General features: G+C 40.5%; 1 protein-coding gene across 1 annotated transcript; it reads right to left on the bottom strand.

Moving 5' to 3' along the window:
* Window positions 1-2222: 2222 nt before the first annotated feature.
* LOC128257404 (uncharacterized) lies at window positions 2223-20693 on the bottom strand. Its single transcript, XM_052988413.1, is given in 3 exon segments — window positions 2223-9676; window positions 9678-10228; window positions 20407-20693. Coding segments are annotated over 2 exon segments (4143 nt in total). The 5' UTR covers window positions 10215-10228; window positions 20407-20693; the 3' UTR covers window positions 2223-6070.
* Between the last annotated feature and the right edge of the window lie 1448 nt (window positions 20694-22141).

The raw sequence follows: 22141 nt of genomic DNA, 5'->3' as shown, positions 1-22141 counted from the left end.
AAATCCATAAGTTAAATTATTAAAGTTTGTAGCCGCTGTGTTGACCCAAGGTCTGGGGGTTTTTTGACACATTCCAAGGACTCGGCAAGCGGTCAATGAAACGAAGTCCCATAAAAGCCCAAAAGTGAAGGCGGAGTCTCAAATATAAATTACCCTCGTTTTTAATGTAATTGTGATTTCAATCATAAATTTCATGAAGTACTTTAATTATTTATTTAATTACTTTATAAAATATTCGATTGTCAAAACAAAAAACAAACAAGTATTTTTGTTATTATTGATGAGGATTTTTTGGAAGTGGCTTAAAAGAAAAATGTATGTCTTGCCGTAACTCTTTTTGAAGTCATCATACTTTTTGGACTTCCATTGCAAGGGGTACTGAAAATGGAAAGCGTTTCCAAAGCATATGGTGACAACAAAAATGGTTATTTGCGCCTGGCGCCGCCTAAACAATTTAATTGAGAGTTGAAATTACTCGTAAATATGTATGGCTACCCACATTCACATGGGGAATAAGTGGGTGAAGTTCTTAGGGCGGCCGTTAATGGTGTTCAATGAGTTTTTTTTAGCCTGTAATTTGTGGGCCTGCGTGTGAAGCTCTGTCAAATCGATTAAAAACTAATTTCCACACACAATCCATTCAAATAACGACGAAAACTATAATTTTATTCTGTAATTTTTTTTAGACATTGCTGTCGTTGATGGATTGGTTTAATCTAAAATTCATTAGAAAGAAGGGGTTAGTTGTCATATGCGCATTTACACTATACAAATTGTTTTTAATTTGGACTCAGGGTTACAAGCGCTAGAGCTTATTTAAACGTTGGTTAATCTCACCTTTATCTCACTGGTCTAAAATACTTGAAATTTATATATAAAATGTATTTTATAGCTTTTTAACTTCCAGCAGCTTTTAGAAGCTGGTTATGTAGCTAAGTAAGAAAAAAAAAGGCTTTGTCAACTGTACCCAAAAACTTTTCCAACTTATATAGTACCAAGCACTTAAAATACTCACCCGGGCTTTTACTTTTACCGAGAAACTATGTGGAAAACATTCTTCCCTCTTCCGTTGCCAAATTATGAACAAGTTTGTTTCCTCGTCTTTTTGGTAACAGGAAGTCTGGACAAGGGACGACAGGACGAGGGAACTATGGAGCTGTCAGGAACACGCGCCAGACGCACATCTCCAGCCCTCGATCGGAATTGATTTCGTCGCATTCCTTTCAAAAATTATTGATAAGACATTTCCACGGGCATTGTGTTTGGCCATTACAGCTACAGTTACAGCTACACTCGCTCGTGCGAGTGAGTGTCCCATGTAATACAAATATTGACATTCTTTGATTTCGCAATCCTCAATACTCGCTTGGGGTAGCAACAAGCGAAAGGAAGGACCTTCTCCGGTTTTCCTGGGGTGGAGGGTTCAGGTCCCTTATTCGCCTTTGCACGTAGAAAAATTATTTTTAAGATATTTGGAGTTTAACTTAAGTTTGGAAAGTTTTAAAGAATATTATTACAAGTGAATTACATAGATATTAGATTATTTTCATGCTTTTTATTTAAAGACTATTTATTTTTATGTTTATAACACAAACTGCATCTTGGGAACACAGGCAACAAAATTCCAGAAAAATATTTAGATTAAAAAAAAAAAAAAAGTTTAATAAGAACCATTTTTTTTTCGTTTATAAACGTTTTTGATTAGCCTTTTCTTAGTCTTGTCTACAAAGTGAAAGTAAAAATTAATTAAATTAAATATAAAATAAATAACAGTTTCAAAAATAAATGTTTTAAATAGCGTTTTTTTTTTCAAGTGCATTACGTTCATCTCTGCCTCCCTTGGAAATATTGAAAAGCTGAAAGCAAATGTCAAAACTCAGAAAAGTTGCAAAATTTCCCCATGTTTGCAGGGAGAGATGAGGGGATGGACTTGCCAGGATTTCCGTCTCAAGGGCCGCGGAATCAGCTTAGAGAAGTCCCCAGCCGACTTTGAATGGGAATCACAGGGCGATGTAAGCACTTTTTAAGCTCGAGATGATGACACTTGTGCCCGAGTGCGTTTTTGCATCAGAGAAGTCGAACTAAAGGAGCTCAGTATAAAATCGGAAGTGTATCGGAAGCCCAGCACCCACAAATCACACGGTTTTTAATTTATTTATATGTATTTGTATATATATTTAATATAATCAATTTAAAACACATACAATTTTTGATAAATGCTCACTTACAATGAAATGAAAAATGTTGGTTCTTCGACCGTTTTTGATTCTTTGCTCTTTCACATTTTACATATAATAATTTTGTCCAAGTTTTCCTTGGTTTCTTTTGATTTTTCTCACACATAGTTTTACATAATAACAAAGTAAAATTGTTTAAGTATATGTAATATATATATATACCGATATATAAGTGTATATATCTCATACATTTGCCAATTGCTAAATAAATGTTAATTTGTTGGATTTTTGTTTTATATTAAATTTAAATTTAATTTTGTTTTGATTTTTTGCTCGTGGCTTTTGATTTGCGCTCTCACGTCTTTTGTGTTGCTTTTCTCTTCTTTTTCTCCTCATTTTCCATCTTCAACATCAATTAAATTAATAATTTCTTTATGCATTTTGTTGCTCTGACTTAAGCCTACAACTAAAATATTTATTAAGAGTGTAATCATTTGTTTTTTTTTTTGCTTAGCGCTAGTAAAATTGTATCTTTGATTTTCTTGTGGTTTTTGCATATAGACCCTACCGAAGGTCATACAAAATTTTGATTTATGCTCAAGGTACTTTGCAAGTTGTTTTTGGGTTTTGTGTTGTAAAATTTATTTAGCATTAGATTTAAAAAACATGTTTTCATCATTTTTGATTTGTGCGCTCTTCTGAGAGGGGGGTTGCAGTCATGCCAAAATGTAAGGAAATAAAAATAATGTTAAACCATTGCCAAAAACCCGAGCCCATAAGGAAATAAAGAATTTGCATGGGGTTGCTGCCAAATCACCCTTGGCAATTGCAATATTTTCTTTTCATTTTATTTTTATATAAGTTGCAATTTTTCCAGTTCACTTTTAAACATGCAAATAGCGGGGAACACCCTTAAATCGATGCAAATGCACCATGGGGTAGCACACCATTTGGTCAATTGATTGCGCCCTTAAAAATTGCTGGCAGCGGATTTTCCTAAATTGCCATAAAAATTCAATAGAAAAAAATTCAGGAAAATTCGGGAAAACTCGGGAGTAATATTTATGAATTTGCCTACCATCCCTTGGTCAACCTGGGGGTTGTTGCTCAAGTCAATCTTTAATTGCTGCGCCGGCAGCCGGAAAAGTATCGAATATCTGGCCGTAATCAATGAGATGAAATTTGCATGGACACGTGACAAATAATTAACTGCCAAAACGGGCGAGATTCCGAACTCAGAGGGTGGCTGCATTTAATCAATAGCCATGGCAATATCGATTCTGATTCCGGCTTAGGAACTTTTTTTTAGAACTTCAAACAACTGCAGCTGCTGACCTGACCCTCCAACTTGACCCTCACATCCCCATGCTGGGTTTTTGTTATCGTAGTTTCTCTGTTTTTTTTTTCTCCAGCGGAGTATAGCCATTCATACAGATGTATTTTTTAATGCAAACATACTAATCAGAGGGTTGGTCAAGGCCTGACCCAAAACCGGAAACAGTTTCACTTATTATGTATTTTTTTTTCTTTTTATGAGGGTGCTGTTTCTGGTTGTATTTAAGAGAGGAAAAAAAAGAAAACCAGCTGCTTGTGAGTTTTTTAAAATGATTAAACAAGTCGCAGATATGCTCTCAAGCTATTGTTGACAAATTGAATCAAATGGCAATTTAATAATTGAAGCGGCCAAGGCGTTGGACCAGCATATAACACCCCGAAAAATGAAGGTCCCCTATGGGAACGTTTTTCAAAAAACCAAAACAAAGAAAAAGGTCTTCCCCTATCGGCGACAACTTCACAGTCAATAAGTTCAAGATACTGATTTTTTAAGACCTTGGACTCGAGTCTGGCACACTTCAATCCACTGGTAAAAAAATATAGCATGCGGTGGCTTGTAATTGGGATATCGGAAATCAACATCAAAATAATAAAAGAAACTCAAGTTTAACAAATACAAATTGCATGACATTTATTTAATACATATTACATATTTAAAGTAAGATATAAGAACTAAGGAATATGGTGAATATAAAATAAAATTACGATCTATATTTGTAGCTATATATAAAAATTTAATTTCGATTTTGAAGTTCAAATTGTTGCTGTTGTGGACTCGACGAAATATTTGCTAAAAGGCACGCAGCATTTTAAAAAACACACGTTTTTAAAAAAAGGAAATTTCGAATATAGCAAATAGTCTTCGCCGATCCATTTTAATCTGTGAGCCATCAACTCATCTTGGGCCACTCTTCTCGCAGAAGAACAAATTCCTTAAACACTACAAAATAATCTGCGAAATTCGTCAGCCAAATCTGAAGAGTTGACGACTCTGTTTGGCTTCGGTATAATATTTTAATTTATGTTTAGTATTATATGTTTGACTAGAATGTTTTGTTTGTTGTTTATGAGACTAGTTCTGGTCTTTGGAATGTTCAAACTAAGAGTGGTTAATTAAATAATAATAGGATATATATACGAATTTTGAATAAACCATAAAATGTAATTCTGTTTTGAGGTAAAGTTACTACAAAAATGTTTTTTAACTTTAAGGGTTGCTTTTGCTGCAATTTTAGGTTTATACGGTTTCGTAGAATTTCGTTATAAATTCATTTTATTTTAATTATTGTTTTCAAGTCCGTCTGAGGTAGCATTTTTGTTATCTTTTTTAACGTTTCATAATATATTTAATTTATTATTATGGTAATATTTTACTTGCGTATGCTTGTTTGGTTTCTTTAAATATGTTTGTATAAAAAAGTACTAATGGTCATTGTACTTTTGCCCTGAGTCGTTTAAATGTTCTTAATGTTTACCTTCTGGCGCTAGTTTTCTCCTCATTTGACCCCTCCTCCCCATCGAAAATCTGAACTTCTCATAGTGTCAACTTTAACAACTTTTTATGTACACGTTGTGCGCTGGAATTGTGTTTTAGTGAAGACATTTCCTTGGATATAACTTGGTTCAGATACGGTTAAGAGTGATTTCTATAGAGGACGATAATCAAAGGAAGTGTAGATTTCCAGGGGCCATCGTTCAGAACATCCTAAAAGTGTAATCTTCGCTAAAAAGATTTTGATTTTGAGCAATTTGTTTGTGCTGAAGCTTTTTGCATATCATTGTTCATATAACCTAAGCACGACCATATCTAGATGAGAAATGTATAATTATAATTTTGATTTTATGCTGCTGCTACTACGATATATATTCCTTCTAATTGGTATATATATATTATAATTCTTCCAACTTTTTGCCTCCCCTTCGCCTACACTATGTACGTATTTGGATTCTTCTCACCCTCCTTTCTCCTTCTTTTTTTTTCTGCCAACTCGTTTACGATAAATTACTATTACGCATAGGAACTTTGATAGTTAATCACTAGAGATAAATGTTATAGGTTGCTGTATGTTATGCTTTATGCTTTGTCATGCCTCTATCAAAATATATAGATCTTATTTTGATGGTTAGCCGAGTGTTGCCAGCTGAAACGGACTTGTTCTTGTTGTGTTATAGGCTATAGATCTGATTAGTGCCATGTTGGACATGGTTAACTTTTTGGGGATTTGGATTAGATATTGATCGATTGTTGTTGTCGTTATCGTTATTATGGTTCTTGTATATTTAAGTTTAATTATGAGCTCAACTAATATGCGCACTCAGTCTTTTGTAGTTCCACTATTTTGTCTTGTTCATGTTCCTAACTTCGTTTGCTTAACTATTTAGTGTGGGGGGTAGGATTGCTAGTTCGAAGTATGGGACACTCTTGCACTTAACACTATAAAAACATTTCAATTGCGAAAGGCTCAAAGAGTGTTCCAAACCACCAACCTTGTTGCTTTGGTTTCTATGGCTTGAACTTACGCTGGCAACACACTTCACCTGCTGCATGTGGCACCTGTCTAGGCTGGTGTTAGCCGGAAGCTGAGCGTGGCCGACTCCGAGGCCCGGACCCGCACGGGCAAGTAGACCAGGGCGGGGGCGAACTGCATCTCCGAGTCGGCGTCGGCGGGCTGCAGGTGGAAGGCCTGCATCTGATATGCTTCCTCGGCACGATCCGGCTGCGCATAGCTGGCCGGCTTGCCGCTTCCGTTGGCCAACTGATTGCAGGCCTCGAAGGGTGAGGTGGCCGCCGATCGAAGGCCACCATTTCCGTTTCCGCTTACGTTTCCACTTCCGTTTCCACTGCCACTGCCCAATCCATTGGGCGTGGTTGGAGGCTTCGAGGAGGATCGACGGCGTTGAATCTTGGGCGAAGCTGAGCTGGTTGCCTTGGGGGAGTTGTTGGCTGGAGCTGGAGATCCTGTGCCTGTGCCGGGAGAATGGGAATGGGCCGCCACCTTGGGTGCCGAGGTGCTGAGGTTGGTGGGCTCCAGAGGAGGCTCCGGTTCTTCGGACTTGATGGGAGAAGGTGCGGCCACTGCCTTGCTGGATTTGCTGCGGGACTTGGCCGGATTACGAGAGGGTTGCGGTGCCGGCGTCTCCAGGGGCAACTCCATGGCCTCGCCGCCGTTGTTGAGCAGGGCGTGGGAGCGCTCGTGGATGAAGAGAAAGGCGTAGTAGGGCGTGGTGAAGGGGCACAGTGAGCACTGGTACTCCTTGAACCTGGACGCCGGTTCGCCGAACATGCCCGGCAGCGGAAGTGGCGGCATCTTGGGCATCTGCTGCTGCTGTTGCATCTGGCCGAAGAGGTGCTGGGCATTGAGGTTCTGCAGGGCCTGGGCGAGATTGGGAGCGGCATTTCCAGCTCCGGAGCCCGCTGGAGTTGGGTTACCATTGCCACTGCCGTTGGGAATCTTGAGCGTGGGACTGTTGGGCTTGCTGCGCGCCGAGGATTGGCTGGTGTCCAATTCCCTCAGCCGCTCCACTCCGGCGGTTCCGTGCTCGTTCATCAGATGCGATCGCAGCCACTTGAAGCTGCGGAACTGACGCGCACAGAGTGGACACACCTCGTGATTGCTGCCGGATGACGATGTGCCGGAAGTGCCCTCCACTGTGGGCGGTGAGACATTCATGGGCTGATCCGGCTGCGATGCTGCAGCAGCTGCTGCTGCGGCGGCAGCTGCCTCGATCTTGACCCCGTTCTGACCCCTGGGCTGCGGCAGCGGGGATCCCTCCTCGATGATGCCGTGCGTGTTGTGTTTGTGCACCCGCAGGAAGTACTTGCTGCAGAGCTCCTTGTTGCAAATGTTGCACACCACTCCGCCGATTTGGGCGCCATTCTCGATCTCGATGCCGTGCATGCGCTGCATGTGCGTCTTCATGAAGTACTTGTTGCACAGCTCCTTGTTGCAGATCTCGCAGTAGCTGCTGGTGGGCGTGAGCGTGTAGGCAGAACGATTGCCGGACGGCACAGCCGGAGCACCGGTTCCGCCCGCTGGCGGCGCCACTGGGCGTTCGGGCGTGAAGAAACCCTCGCGCAGGGGACTGCCACCCAACGCGCCATTCCTGCCCATGTGCACCTCGGCGATATGTTGCTTGAATTCCTGGGGCGTGGCGAAATCCCGATCGCATTGCTGGCAGCGAAGCTCACCACCGGGCGGGGATCTGGCTCCCGGAGCCGGCGGAGTCTGCGGATTGCCCTGGGCATGGTAGAAGCCGACCATGGGATGTGCGGCCTGCTGATCCGGCAGGGGAATCGGAATGGGCATGGGCAGTTGCATCTGGCCAGCGTGCTCGGTCATGAGGTGGGCCCTCAGGGCGTACTGGTTCTCCTGCTCCTGGCCACAAAGATGACAGGGCAGTGGACGTTTGCCATTTATGTCGTTCAATTGCTGCAGCATGGACTGCAGTTTCTGGAGATTCTGCAGGCCCACCACCGAACCATTTAGCTTGTCCTCGTCGTAGCTCTCGGCTGGCGATGCTTCCTGTTCCAGTTTGATCCTCTTGCTGGGCTGTTCCGACTCCAGTTCTGCAGCTTCCGGCGCCTCGCGCTCCTCCCCTTGCTGATGATCCATGCTGGCAGCCGCTGCCTTGGCCAGCATCAAATTGAGGGGCATAAAGGGCCAGGCACTAGGCAATTGGGCCTCCTCCTTGCCTGCTCCGGCCGGCTGCGGTGCCAGCTCCTCGGGCGGCACGAACAGACCGTGGCGCTTCCATTTGTGGGTGCGCAGGAAGTACCGATTGGCGTACTCGCGGTGGCACAGCTCGCAGAAGAAGTCGGGAAAGTGGACGCCCAGGCGACGCAGCTTGTCGGGACTATAGTTGGCCTCCTTGGCCTGCTGCTGGAGATGCACCGGCAACTTACGCGGTGGCGGCACAAAGCTGAGCTCCTCCTGCTCCAGGGTGAAGTCCTCGCGGAAACCCTCGGGCAACTGATACGGCTTGGGCTCCGATTCCTGGGACATTTCCTGCTTTATCTGCAGTTGCGATGGCTCATTGGGACTGCCTCGATGGGATTGCGACGGCTGGGCGGTCTGCGAAGTGGGTGAGTCCTGGGCACCACCGGCTGGCTGAGTGTCATGCTGCTTGGCCCGATGACGACGCATGGCAAAGATATTGGTGAATCGCTTGGAACAGATGTCACAGTGCACCGAGGCCACTGGAGTGGATGCTGCACCACCTGCTGGTGTGGACTCCTGTTTGGCCACCTGAGCTGCCTCCCTCTGCAGCTGGAACATTTGACTCATGGAACTCATGCTGGGATTGGGATGACCACTATTGTTGTTGTTGCTACTGGTGATATTGTTGTTGTTATTGTTGTGGTGACTGGAAGTGTTCGAAGTGCTCGACTCGCCGACGGGATCGAATATGCCATGTTTGTTGGCCTTGTGCGTCTTGAGGAAGTACTTGTTGCAGAACTCCTTGTTGCACAGTTCGCAGTAGGCCTCGGGATTGAAGATGCGCAGCGGCGGACGATTGAGCCCATCCACACCGGGAAATCCGGACATGCCAAGCAGTGGCAGATAGCCAGCTGGACCCAAGGCTGCCTCCGGGGGAAAGGGAAAGGCCGGCGGCATTTGGGGACCATGACCGTGCGGATGATGCTGCGACTGCATGGCCTGGAACCAGTGCTCCTGCTCGCGCTCCATATCCTTGCCATGACCGTTGGTCATGAGGTCCGGCTGCATTTGCTGCTGCTCTTGCTGCGGACTGGAAACATCGGCGCGCTCCAGTTTCACCTTGATGGAGGCCAGGAAGTCTGCGGGATCCTGCTCACCGGATCTATCATCGCCATGATCCTGCAGCATGTGCACACTCAACTTGAACTCCGTTTCGAAACTCTCGCCGCACTGCTTGCAATAGGTGTGATAGGGGTTTTCGCGCTGCTTGCTCGGCTCTGATATGTCTGGCATGGCTCCCGTTTGCGCTTCCGTTTCCGTTTCCATTTCCGCTTCCGGTTCGTGCTGTTGCCGTTGATCCGTCTCTTGCGTTTGCTGCTGCAGCAATTCGAAGGTCTCCTTCAGCTGCTCAATGGACTTTGGTAGGAACATCTTGGACAGCTTGTCGTCGTAGTCCACGGTGGAGGAGTCGGCTCTCCTCTGGCCCAGTGCCACTTCACCAGTGGGACTCGCCACTCAAATTGAGGGCCTCCAAGCGACTGGGATTGTGCTGCTTGCGCCGCTTCTTGGCCGCATCGCTTAGGGCCTCCAGAAGCTGCAGCTGCATGGCTGCCGCCATTGTGGCCATGTTGGCATCGCCGTGCTCCTCCTCCTGTTCTTGCTCCTGCTCCTCCTCCTCCTCCTCCAGCGCATCCTTGCGCCCCTCCTCCAATTGGTCCGCCTCATTTGTGCCGCTTCCCGCTGGCTTGGGCTCCAGTTGCAGCTCCATTGCCTTAACCATGTGGGCCGTGGGTGAAGTGACTCCTCCTCCTTGTGCTCCCGTTCTGGATGTGGCTGTGGGTGTTGCTCCTGTGGCTTCATGTGGATTGCTGCTGTTGCCGTTGCTGTTGCTGCCGCTGGTCGTGTGGCTGTTGTGGTTGTTGTTGTTGCTGTTGCTGTTGCTGTTCCTGTTTGTGTTGAGTGTCGATGAGTTGGAGACATCGGAGAGAGCAGTGTCCTCGCTGCTCAGATCTGGCGGTGGGGTGGCATATATGGATGCAGCCATTTTGGATGATATTACTGCGAGGGGAGGGAGGGAAGAAACCGGAGAGGGAGAAACATTGTAGTATAGAACTTTTTAATTGAAGTCGAAGCCATGCTAGCGGGGGGCTTGGCAAAAGGGGATGGGATAAGGGTTATTTATATGCATGTACGTATAGTAATTTAGCCACCATATGCGGTGGCTTTCATCATAAAGGATGGAGGGCAAATCAACCACAAATGATATAACTTTTAAAATAGTCACAAACAAATAACTGTGACAAAAAAGATTATTTTAAAGCGGAGTTAATATGTAAGAATGTTAGCAAAAGGATGTTCAAGAATAAATTTTATATTTAAATTCTTATTTTAATACATTATAATATTTGAACTTTGTTTTCTATGACAACTGGCTTTGCATAAAAATATAAAAAAAAGCAACTCTCTTAAACCACACAACCAATTATATTCATAAGCCCCCTGCCCATTTTTCTCGGTGTATATAATATATGGACCGAGGCTTAGATCGCATTATTTGTGCAAAAAGGAAAACGCACAGGGAAACACAGAATATTCGACCAAGGATTCCATTCAATTTTAGTTTGGCTTCAACTGAATGCCACTCAAATATTTCTCCTTCACATACACAATCGCATAAGCCCGCACACACACGCATAATATTTGTGTCTCATTTCCGTATGTGCTTAATTTCATTTTTCTGATTCTGTCCGCCTTCTCCTGCTTCTTCTCCATCATCATTATTCCCACCCATCACCGAACCACCCAACACCCACCTCCCATACTATTTTGCTGTGGCTACACTTTTTCATTTTTGTGCAAATTCTATGAAAAATTTTTCCATTATATATGTATATATATATATATATATATATATATATATATATATGTATATATATGTATGTATAGCATACATATGGGGGAAAGGAAACTTTCTTTTTATTTGTTTCTTTTTGTTTGTTTACTGAGCGCCCCAGCTGCCACCCACTAACACACATACACACAACCCCATTGTGGCGCACACGAAAATTTATACAAAGTCATCCGATTTAAGGAATACAAATTTTGCTTATTTTCTTGTGTGTGGGTGTGTGCGGTTGTGTGGCGCACACAGAAAACTTTTTGCGCCTTCCCAGCACACACACATAGCCACTGCCCACCCACTTTCGCCCCCCGGCCGACACCATCACTTGAGTCGAGCATAAAACTTATAAAAATTTTCTTCAACATGACTTGGTAAAATAAATTTGATTCTCAAGAAAAGCAAAAAGGAAAATCAGATGGTGGAGAGGGAAACAAGGGGGAAAATGCCAGGCAACAGGGAGGCAAAAATAGGCGGAGATACACACAGGAAGAAAAGTTGTTAAGATATAATAATTCTTTTCAAATATTGATTTTAATGTGGATCAATAAATATTATTTGTAAACCGAAAAAAATGTTATCAAAGAACAAATTTGAAAGACTTAATACTTTTCCACTATGAAAGTGAAGAGTAAATTCTTTAGAAATTGAAAAATATTGTGATAATTGAACTGGGTACCCTGAGCATTAGAAGCAACCAATTGTTATTTGAAAGTGCAGTATCTATAAATAAAACAGAGTATAAATAATAATAGTTTTAATAATAACTGAGCTAAAACTTTTTTCTGTGTGGGAAAAATTTTTCGAAATAAACCGAAAATTTCTTTTCCCTATTTGAGCAGAGGCAGAAAGGAGAAAACCAAGGAAAAGCAGCCAAAGGGTAGGGGGAAATAAGTTTGTAGGGTTGGGGGCGGCAGGAAGAGAGTAGTAGGCAAAAAGAAAGAAAGAAAATATTCTCAACTATGCTGCAGACATAAATTAAGTTTCCATGGTTGGAAATTGGTTCTCCAGCTACATGTTGTCGATGTAGTTGTTGTTGACTTTGCTTTTATACAATTTCTTCAGGCCGAAACCCCCCTTTTAACCCCCGCATGACCCCGGACCTGGCACTTTGAGGAGTTAAGCAAAATGCCTGCCAGGATGTGCGCATTTCTCTTCAGTATCTTCGTGAGTTTGTGTGTGTGTGGGCGAGTGTTGCTTGTATTTTGGTTGGGATTTTTATAAAGCCTAAGGTAGTTTGATGTTATTTTATTTGATTTTTTTTGCCTGGCTGCCCGCCTTATATCCATCTCTTCGTGGCAGGAGGAAGGAGGATGCCCAAGAAAAATGTTCCAAATGAAAATGCCAACAGAGTGTAAACAAAACCATGTACTCCTTCACTACATATATATGCAGACGTTTATGTGTATATTGTATATTTTGAGATTTCACAAGAGAAGCGGCTAATTTGGCAAGCCAACATATCAAATCAGTCTGTGTTGGGGGCTGGAGGACTTGGAAAGTAATCTTGGCACTGGCCTAGAGGAAACCAATAACGTCAGATTGGTTTTGGTTCTGGCTTAGATTCTTTCTATGGTGTTTCAGAAGAATTTCGGGTAAATTAATAAGATGTTGCAAATGGAAACCTGAGCGTTACAGACGTCTACGCACTTTAACAAAAATTGATATTAAAATGGTTTTTTAATTTTTTCATTTATTATTTTTTTAATATTAAATTTTTTAAAAAAAGGTTATTTGAAAAATTACGATTTCTTGTAATCATAATATAATAAAAAAAAGTATTTAACAATCTCGGCTTTAAATTCTAAATACAATACAAAAAATTAAAAATTTATAAATTTTCAAAATAATATGTTAAAATTTCACTTGTTTTAAATTTTTAATTATTATCATAAAACAACTTTAATTAACTTTTAGAGGTTTAATTGGATTCTTAAATCTGATTTCTGATTAAATTGTCACTTCTTAAAACCATTAGTGAGTTGATTTATTTTAATTGGATGATCATGTCATTATAAGATATATATATATATATATAGGGGATCACTAAGTTCCGTGTTATTTTGTAAATATTTAAATGAATTATTATAATTAGGTAATAACCTACTCATTAAGTATGTTTTTGTGTTTATCGCGGTCCGTAATTTTTCCTTTGGTTTGCCAAGTTTTTTTTGTATAATCACTCGTTTTAAAGTTTACTAAACATTGTAAAAACTCGTTTCACCGATCAGTGATCACTTGATGATCTCGCTATGTTCGCGTTGTGCAAGTCACATTTGCGCATGCGCACTTTCTTTTTTTGTTTTTCGGCGTGTGTTGGGATCGTGTCCTGCCAAGTGGCTAGCTCGTTGTCAACTGCCGCATGACGCAGCGGAATAACAAAAAATATCGGCTATCAATTGCCGGTTGCCGGTTGAAAATCAAAACAGCAAATAGCAATGATACTAAAATCACAACGACACACCAACCCAACCTAACCCTCCATATAGTTTAATACGCGCGCACACACACACACACTGAGACCCTACCCATATCACCGAAAAAAAAACCTCAATAAAACACCCCAAAATATCAAAAATCATAGAATTTCCCTTAAAAAAAATCCATACAGCGACAACTGAGCAGCGCTGCCCGGAAAACCATTATTGCTCCGCCCCTTTTCGCTTTTCTTTTTTCCTCCTCTCTTTTATTTATTTTTTTTTTTTTGAATTTTTCAGTAACCACCACAACTACAACTACAAAAACTGGAACTACAAAAGAAAGGGACGGCGACACATGAATGAGCAACAACCGCGTAACTTGGACGGTTTTCCCCCATATTATTGCTGTCGTGCCAATTTATCATTGTTCGATAGGATTTTCAATTTGTTTTTCCTACTGCAGAAGTTCGTGTGCCGCCGTCGTTGTTATTGGTGTTTCGGCAGCGGCAGTTATATATTTGTTATTTTAATTTATGCACTACCAATGAAAAGAGTCAGAAATTCTTTGGTTTCTTTGAAGTCGCTGTCAAAAAGGCCGAAACTTCTTGACTTAAGTAGCTAGGAATTAAATAAATATTTTCGGAAAGGGTTCAGGGGTAGTTTGATGTTCCTTTGGCTAATTAAAGGGTTTCCGCGGACTCTGAGGTGTTCTGAATCCACACCCAGGTATGAAAAACCTTTTGAAAATATCTTTTAGGGATTTTCCACGGATGCTTTTTGTAATTGTCTTATAATAACATGATTATCTAGGGCTATTGTAAGAAGACCTTTAAAGAACCCCTATAGCTGGAGTATATTTTTAAGAACACAATGTGAATAGCCCTAACAAAAGGATTACGGTTTGAACAACTAAATATGTATAGGGCAGAAAATAAGTTTATCTTTTCACACTTCACTCTTTAAAAGGAAAATAAATCCAAGCGAAGTGGGTAAAGGGTTGATTAACATTATGTCTAAATTGTTTAAATTTCTTATTTAGAATACATATGGGTGTTGAGACAAATTGGTTCGATCGATTGTCGTGTTCATTTTAATTTTTATTAGTTTTAATTAATTGTTTCGTTTTCACTTTTAAATTGCATTAAAAACATTTAAGGTCCTATGCTGAAGGAATTTGAATAACATTAATGGGGTACTTTTTTTTAGTAATTTTATATTATGTCATCTGGACACAATATCGACAAATAAATTATGAAACCTAGTCCCCTGACGATTTATGAAGAATAAACTAAATGAAATGCATGAATAAAGTGCTTTGAGCTAGGGTTCAAACGAATGCCCGAAGAGATTAGGCTTTGCTTCAGTGGACATCTCCATAAATCTGAGTCATAAACTCTCCCCAGAGATGCTAGTGGCTAGTGATTGTTTGCTTTTCATGATTGACGGATTGACTTGCAGATACTTGTACCTCTAAGGACATGCCTGCTGCAAGTGCATGTGTGCGTGTGGGTCCAACCTTGGCCACCCCTTTTCCTTTCTCCATGTATACTTTTGCCACTCGGCATTCAACACACATCAGAGGCCGAAAAAGTGAAAGTGACTTCCCCGTGTCCTGCGGTCGTCCTTCTGGTCCTGCGCCTGCGCCATGAAGGTGACTCTCTTTTTTTGGAGCAGCCGGTCATTGTCATATGTGTACGAGTGTGGCTAGAAAATCGCCGGTTGAACGAACCAGGCTAGCAAAATAGTCCAACAGCAACAGTCGGAGCGGAGCAGTTGGCAACTCATTGGTCGGCAGCTGAATCGAATTGAATTGGATCGGAACCCAACCCGAACCCCGCCAAACCACCCACTCGGTCTGGTCTATTTTGACCTGGTCGCCGTCGTGGTCGTGGTCAAGGTTTTCCCATCGACTTTCACTCTCACACATGTCCACTGTGACGTTGTCGTTGCCGGCACTTTCACTTTCGCTTTCACTCGAGTGGAATAACTCGCACGCACGCACCGAAAAGAGGGGCTTCCCCCTTTCGTAGGCGCATGTCCTTGCAGTGGGCGGAATGTAAACAAACCGCAAATGTCGCGGTATAACCATTCTAAACTTGAAAGGATTTGCAATGGGAATCTGTCTTTACTTTCTTTTAATTAATATAAAAATAATAATAATTTATTTTTGTTATTTTTGTACATTACAAATGTTCTTTTTTATTTCCAAAAAATAAAAAACCTTTTAAGGGGTGTTATCTGATAAGTTTGTATAGTAACCTTTTAATATGTCAACTAAATTATTTGGAAAACTTTTTCTTTTTATGTTAAACCAAACAATATTTTGTAGACTTATTTAAATATTAAATATTTGAAAATGAATTTTAAGTTTGCTTACATGAAGTTTTCCTATATCAAAACATTACTAAAAAATGTGAATTATACATAATAATCTATAAATACACACAATGTTTTGCTATACTTTTTATGTATTAGGTACAGCATATGTGGTTAGGGCGGTCAAAAGACTAGCACCCGCCCAACTCATTGGGTACCCACATGGTAATTATTAAGTTTTAAATTCAAACTGGACCCAACCCACTTCGCACCCTTAGCCTAGCGTGTCCTGACGAAATGTCGGTTATGATTGATACGCCCCTTTCAACCCATATGCCACACTAACTCGGACACCTACAAAAGCAGCCCCTGACAGGACACCCCCCGCCCCAAATGTTGTGTGTAGATTGCAATTAATATTTCTGATGAAAATCAAATTGAAATTATGCGTGGACTCAAAAATGTAAATGGAAATGGGAATAATAATGTGTCAGGGGATTGGGAAATCAACCCTCAACTCGGGAGTAATGATCTCTGTTGGTTTTCCTTCTAGTGCGGGGGAGGAATTTTGGTGTCGTTTTTCCCCAGAAAATGTGTGCGACAAATTACTTTATTAGAAATGCACAATGTACGTGCGAATCTGCTCAGTTTTTTCATGTGCTAAAATTGGGGTGGCACTTTGAAGTCTTTTGATCAGGAATTCATTAGTTAAGGAAAAATTCTTTGCACTAATAAGAAGAACAAATTGAGGGTTATAAATAGATAATTTACTAACTATTCAGCGTGGTGATTAATCATTGTTATTATAAATATGTTTATTTCTATCAGAGAGCAACTACTTGCAATAACTAGCTTTTAGTTGGTATCAAATTTGTGTAAGTAATTCGAGAAATATAATGAGTATAATAAAATGTGGGAGACCCAATAATTGATGAAGAAAACCCCCCAGTTCTTCAGAAATCGTAATCATCTGCCTTGTTAGAAATAAGAAGTATGTCGCAACCATTTCGTAGAATTTTCTTTTCCTTTGACTTAGCAGTAAAAATCCTTTTTTACTAAGACCCTAAGCCAACGACAAAAAAAAGGAAAAAACTGCCAGTTTCTGTGTGCCCTGCTCATTAGTAAGAAATCTCATTAGAAACCAATGAACGCGCAAACAAACAAACTCATATTTGTTGGGTGAGTGGGGAGGTAAACCTTGTAATGAGAGTTTCGGAGGCCTCAAAATCGTTCACCGTTTGATATTTTTCCATCATTTTTACTTTCACATCTCCATGGCGCATGGGCCGCGAAGTGAAAAATTAATTTCCCCCAACCTTTTGTATTTTCCACTCACACACACACACAACCTATTTCCGACCAACCGAAAAGCGAAAAGCCAACAAAAAACTATTTCCATCCTTGTCGGGGGCACTAAAACTTTTTTCTATCAAATATTATTTTGTACAATAAACCAAATGCGTGTGTGTGTGCGTTCCACCCCCTGGGTGTTTATTTGTGTGTTTGTGTATGATAAAATAAAAATACGAAAATTATGAAAAAACGAGGAAAATTAATAATGGAACTCAAACCCAGAGACAAGGACAAATGCTGTGCACATAAGCCAGGCAAAGTGCGTAAGTGTGAAGGGAAATGTGGGTGAGGGGTTGTAATAATCATGTTTATAATAAGGCAAGTGCTATCCCTAGCCCTAATGAGACTCATACTATGTTGCTTATCATCTGCCTTATCAGGAAGTAAAGCCACCCTCAAAAGTATGCACCAAAATAGTTTGCAAGAGAAATCTATCGTCCAAGAACTTTTCATCCAAAACAAGAATACAAAGCAGAAAAATTCCATAAATTCTAGCTTCTTCATCTTCAAACACACACACACAAGCAGAAAGGTAGGGGGAGAAGTTTGCAATTTTATACACACATACACACACAAACAGACAGGAGAAAACCACCCCACGCCCCTTTTTTGGCCCCCGAAGCGAGTTTATGAAACCATCAAATTATTTTCTTTTCCATTTCTGACACTCAAAAGAAACGGCAAACATACAGAAGGAGGGATGAATGTGGGTGGGGCTGTGGGATTGTGTGAGGCGTGGGGTGTGGGGTTTCGGAGAAAGCAAGAAAAGAAGGAAAAAAGGGAGAAAAAATTATTATTTTCCAGTTACAGTCGGCTTGGTCTCCATGGTGGCCCTGGCACATCCTTTACATTATTTTCCTGCTGCTGCTCAAAGTTTTTGCCATGTGGCCCCCACCAAGCCCCTTCTTTTCCCTTAACCCATAATGCCTGCGGGTTACATTTTGCCCAGTTTGTGTGTGTGTGTGTGTGAGTGTGCAGCTACTTCGTCTTATTCGAGTACGAAATTTTTATGAGAAAATGCTTGCCAGTGGCTGTGTGTGTTTATGTGTAAGTTACTGGGCTGTATATCAAAATATTTAAAAGCAAATATAATATTGGGGGAGGTGGGTTGTGCTCAGGGTGCCTGTGTGTGTGTGTGTTTGTGCCTAGCTGGAATTCGGGCAAAAGGCGTAATAGAAAAACACTTAAGCCAACCCCCAACCTCTAGGCTCTGCGAAATATCAAAATGTAAAAAAAAAATTCATATATATATATACAGATATACACAGTATATACTTATATTAATAATGAGCCGCAGCGCCAGCGCAAAGAGAAAATGAGAAAAAAGAAAAATATTCGCTTTGCGGGTGTGTGTCTGTGTGGAATTTATTGATTTTCAGCGAATAAATATTGCCGGAGGAGCACATGGCAAGTGACTTAATATCAGTCGGCTGGATATTTACAATAGACACATGCAAAACGCATATCAATAGATATATTGAAATTGATTTGGCCTGCTGACGTTGCTATATGTTATCGTTGAAATTTTTATATTTTTATTGTCAGTCGCAGTCGCATTAAAAATACTTAATCTCCGACGGCCCAGTTATTGCCTCTGCCCTGTCATAAAAAGTGGGTGGTATGTGGGGCTGGCATTTTAATCATGTCCATATCGAAAATTTTACTTTATCGCAATCCCGAGCCGGCCATATTATTATTATTCTCGTTTCTGCTTTTACGTTATTAGCACCCGTAAGGGGACCTCGTGGCGTATGCTCGACGTGCGATAAAACCCGTGAGCTAATGAGACTTTTTAATAAATTGCCCCATTCCGGCTGGCCCCGTTTTTAGTACAATTTTCATTATTAATAAAACTTTATGACATCTATATATCAGACATTGTGCACTTTTGTTTCATAAAAAAGAGAGTGAGTCGCGGACAGCACACACTCACACGCCATTTATTATTCCAATTAAATTTACCAAACTTCGTTGGCCATTGTTTATGTGTGCGTGTGACTGCGTCATGGCATCTATCAAAAATTCGCATCTATCATTTCGGGCTTACTGCTTTTCAAGCCCAGAATTATACATTCTAATATGAGTAACAAAAGTTAGGCGGGACCATATTTAAATCAGTATAGCATACCTTTAAGAGAGTGTTTTGCGAAAATACTACTTTAAAACCAGCTTTTAATTACTTTGAGCTAATCATGAAGGTGAGCCCTAAAAAGTCTAGCTAAATTTCATGTTATAACTACATAGTTTAAAAGAATTGAATTTTCAAAAAATTTAAGTAAAATTTGTTTAGAAAATATGTTATAAAAAGACCTTAGTCATCACATGAGAAGCCCTAATCTTTTGGAATATTCAATGCAGAGTTTTAACAAATCTAAGTCCCATTAAATCATGTAAACAAACATTCTAATTTCAATTATTTGCTAATAATAATATAAAAATAAGTAAAATACGTAACTATTACACATAATAAGTTATTATATACATACATGCATATATTAACACAAGAAATTATTCTTTTTAGGGTACATTTTATAAGGAATAAAAGACACAGTCATTTAATTTCAACAGCTCTTTATAATGGAATGTTTTTAGATTTCATAACCATAACCACTAGAGCTGTAAAATTAGGATGACTGCAGGGAGTCTTAGTAGGAGTTTTAAGCAGTCGAAAGCATTAAGCAATTTTTTTTGTATTTGCCAATTGTGTTTAATTTCGATTCCATTTTTTCTAAGCCAATTGTAGTTTTGTTCGTTTTTTAGTGGCCAATGCAAGCGGGCACAGTTCAAAATTTCAGTTATATATATTGATTAATTTGGGTTATAGTTTTCGTAGTTTGGACTCACAATGTCTCTGGCCAGAGAGAGCATCTTTAATCCTAAGTGTAAACTTTTGCGAAAATAAACGCGCATCGAACGGAAACTCCTTGGATAAGGCATTTTTTGGGCTAGTATCAAAATTTTTAATTATTTATTACTTAATTAGTTTGTTAACGTTTAAAGCACTTTATGGGGTTTTTAGCACAGCGTTTTTGGTTATAAAAATACAAAATAATCTTGGTTATCCTTTTTTTTAATTTTTATGTGTTGCCACCACTTTTTGATTGTTATTGGCTTATACAAATTTTTGGGTTTTGTCACTCATTTCAAACACTTTGGACACTGAAATCGGCAGATTGCTCATTGCATTTGTTTGGCTTTCATTTGCTTCTCATGGATTTGGTTTGATTTTGTTACAGCTGGAAACTTACAGAACTTGTACAGGGCGTTACACTTATTTGATCATGCCGACAAGTCCAAAACGACGCTGTGGTAGCCACCCGCGGCTACTTCTGCACCACGTACGCGTTTTCTGTAGACTGATTCGGCTTTTCCGTTTTCCCAATTGCCAGCCTGCCGCCAAAGGATGCAGACACCCACACTCGTGCACTGGCACTCGAAAGAGAGCGAGAGTCCGCGAGAGAAACCACCCCCTGAGCCACCCCAAACCTCCAGCGGGCAACGCTCTGTTGCTATTTTGTTTACTTCTCGCCGCGGGGGCGTTCTACGGAAAAAAGGGAGAGATTAAACCGAAGGGATTAGTAGGGAAGGGGGTGGTACTGCTAGGCAAAACATGTGCTAGCCTTTTCCACTAACTATACATTTTTTGGCGCCCATCGTGGGACATTGAAAAAGAACATACATTTTGTTGCCTGCTTTTAAGGTTCTTTAAAATTAAAAAAGAAATATATTTTTTTGGAAAAGGAAAGAAACTCACAAGAAATAAAAAGAGTGCTAAAAAAACTTTTCCTTTAAGCAATCCTATTTTGGCGCCCAACGTTGAGCCTTCGGTCGAAATCAATTTTGTAAACTACTGTTCTCTTGCTTAAAGTTCATTTTATTTTAAAATTAAATTTTACTCTATAAACTAAATTTTATACCCATGCCATATTTATATGTATGCAGCGCGCCCACTTGATGGATTCGCAGTAAAAGCACACACCTACACAAGCTCTAATCCAACCCTCTGCTCAAAGGACATGCGTATTAGATAAGTCAAAAATAAAAATGGCACTCAGAGAATTCCTCTCCGGACCATTTTTTGTTGTTGTTGCTAAAACAGTTTATCAACACAACCGAGTCTCTGATAAAACAATCATCGTTTATGGTGCAACACGCTTCAACCGCCGCCCCCCAGCAGCATAATTGAGATATAGTCCAGTGACCAGACCAGTAACATCGGACCAGGGTGGCAAACGAATACAGTGGAGTGGAATAGAATGGCCAGGACGAGAGGCACAAGAGGTTGGAGTGGACTTGAACGTAGAGTGGTGTGGACATGTTCTGTAACCGCATGATTAGAAATCGAGTAAAGTCGATGACAAAGTGGCAGGAGAAGCCGAATAAGTCCTCAAACGGGGTGGGGAATCGAGCGCTGTGGGTGGGGTGCCAAACTAGGTTAAACTCAAACCCTTCCATTCAAATTTTCGCTTAATGATTTTTCAGCTAGTTTATGACAAACAATATCAATGCAAAGGCGTAACCTGCGTGCGAGTCGTTTAACTGCCTTTCCCGCCCTGTTCGGCCCCTACCAACCCCCTTTAGCGGCTGTTCCCCTCGGAAAATGGAGCACGCGTCGGAAATGAGAGGGCATAGTTTTCGCATTTTCTTTTAAATTACAAAACAAAACTAAAAACAAGAAAGAAAGTTTCAATCACGGTAGTCGAAAAATTTAATACCCTAGTGAAACAACTTAATTAACAAGATTTTAAAACTAAGTGTATAATTATAAAGAAAGTATCTGAAGTATAAAAAATAGTGAAACAACTTAATTAACAAGATTTTAAAACTAAGTGTATAATTATAAAAAAAGTATCTGAATTATAAAAAATATCTAATAAATTTTAAAACAAATTCAAGTTAAATTAAAGTAAACACTTTAATCTAGCTATACACAAAACAGTTACGTTTCACTAAATAATAAAAAAATAATAGTGTAGAAATATA

The sequence above is a fragment of the Drosophila gunungcola genome, assembly GCF_025200985.1.
Source record: "Drosophila gunungcola strain Sukarami chromosome 3L unlocalized genomic scaffold, Dgunungcola_SK_2 000002F, whole genome shotgun sequence".
Lineage (NCBI taxonomy): Eukaryota > Metazoa > Arthropoda > Insecta > Diptera > Drosophilidae > Drosophila > Drosophila gunungcola.
The sequence above is the reverse complement of the archived record's forward strand: the minus strand, read 5'-3'. Positions and strand labels throughout refer to the sequence as shown.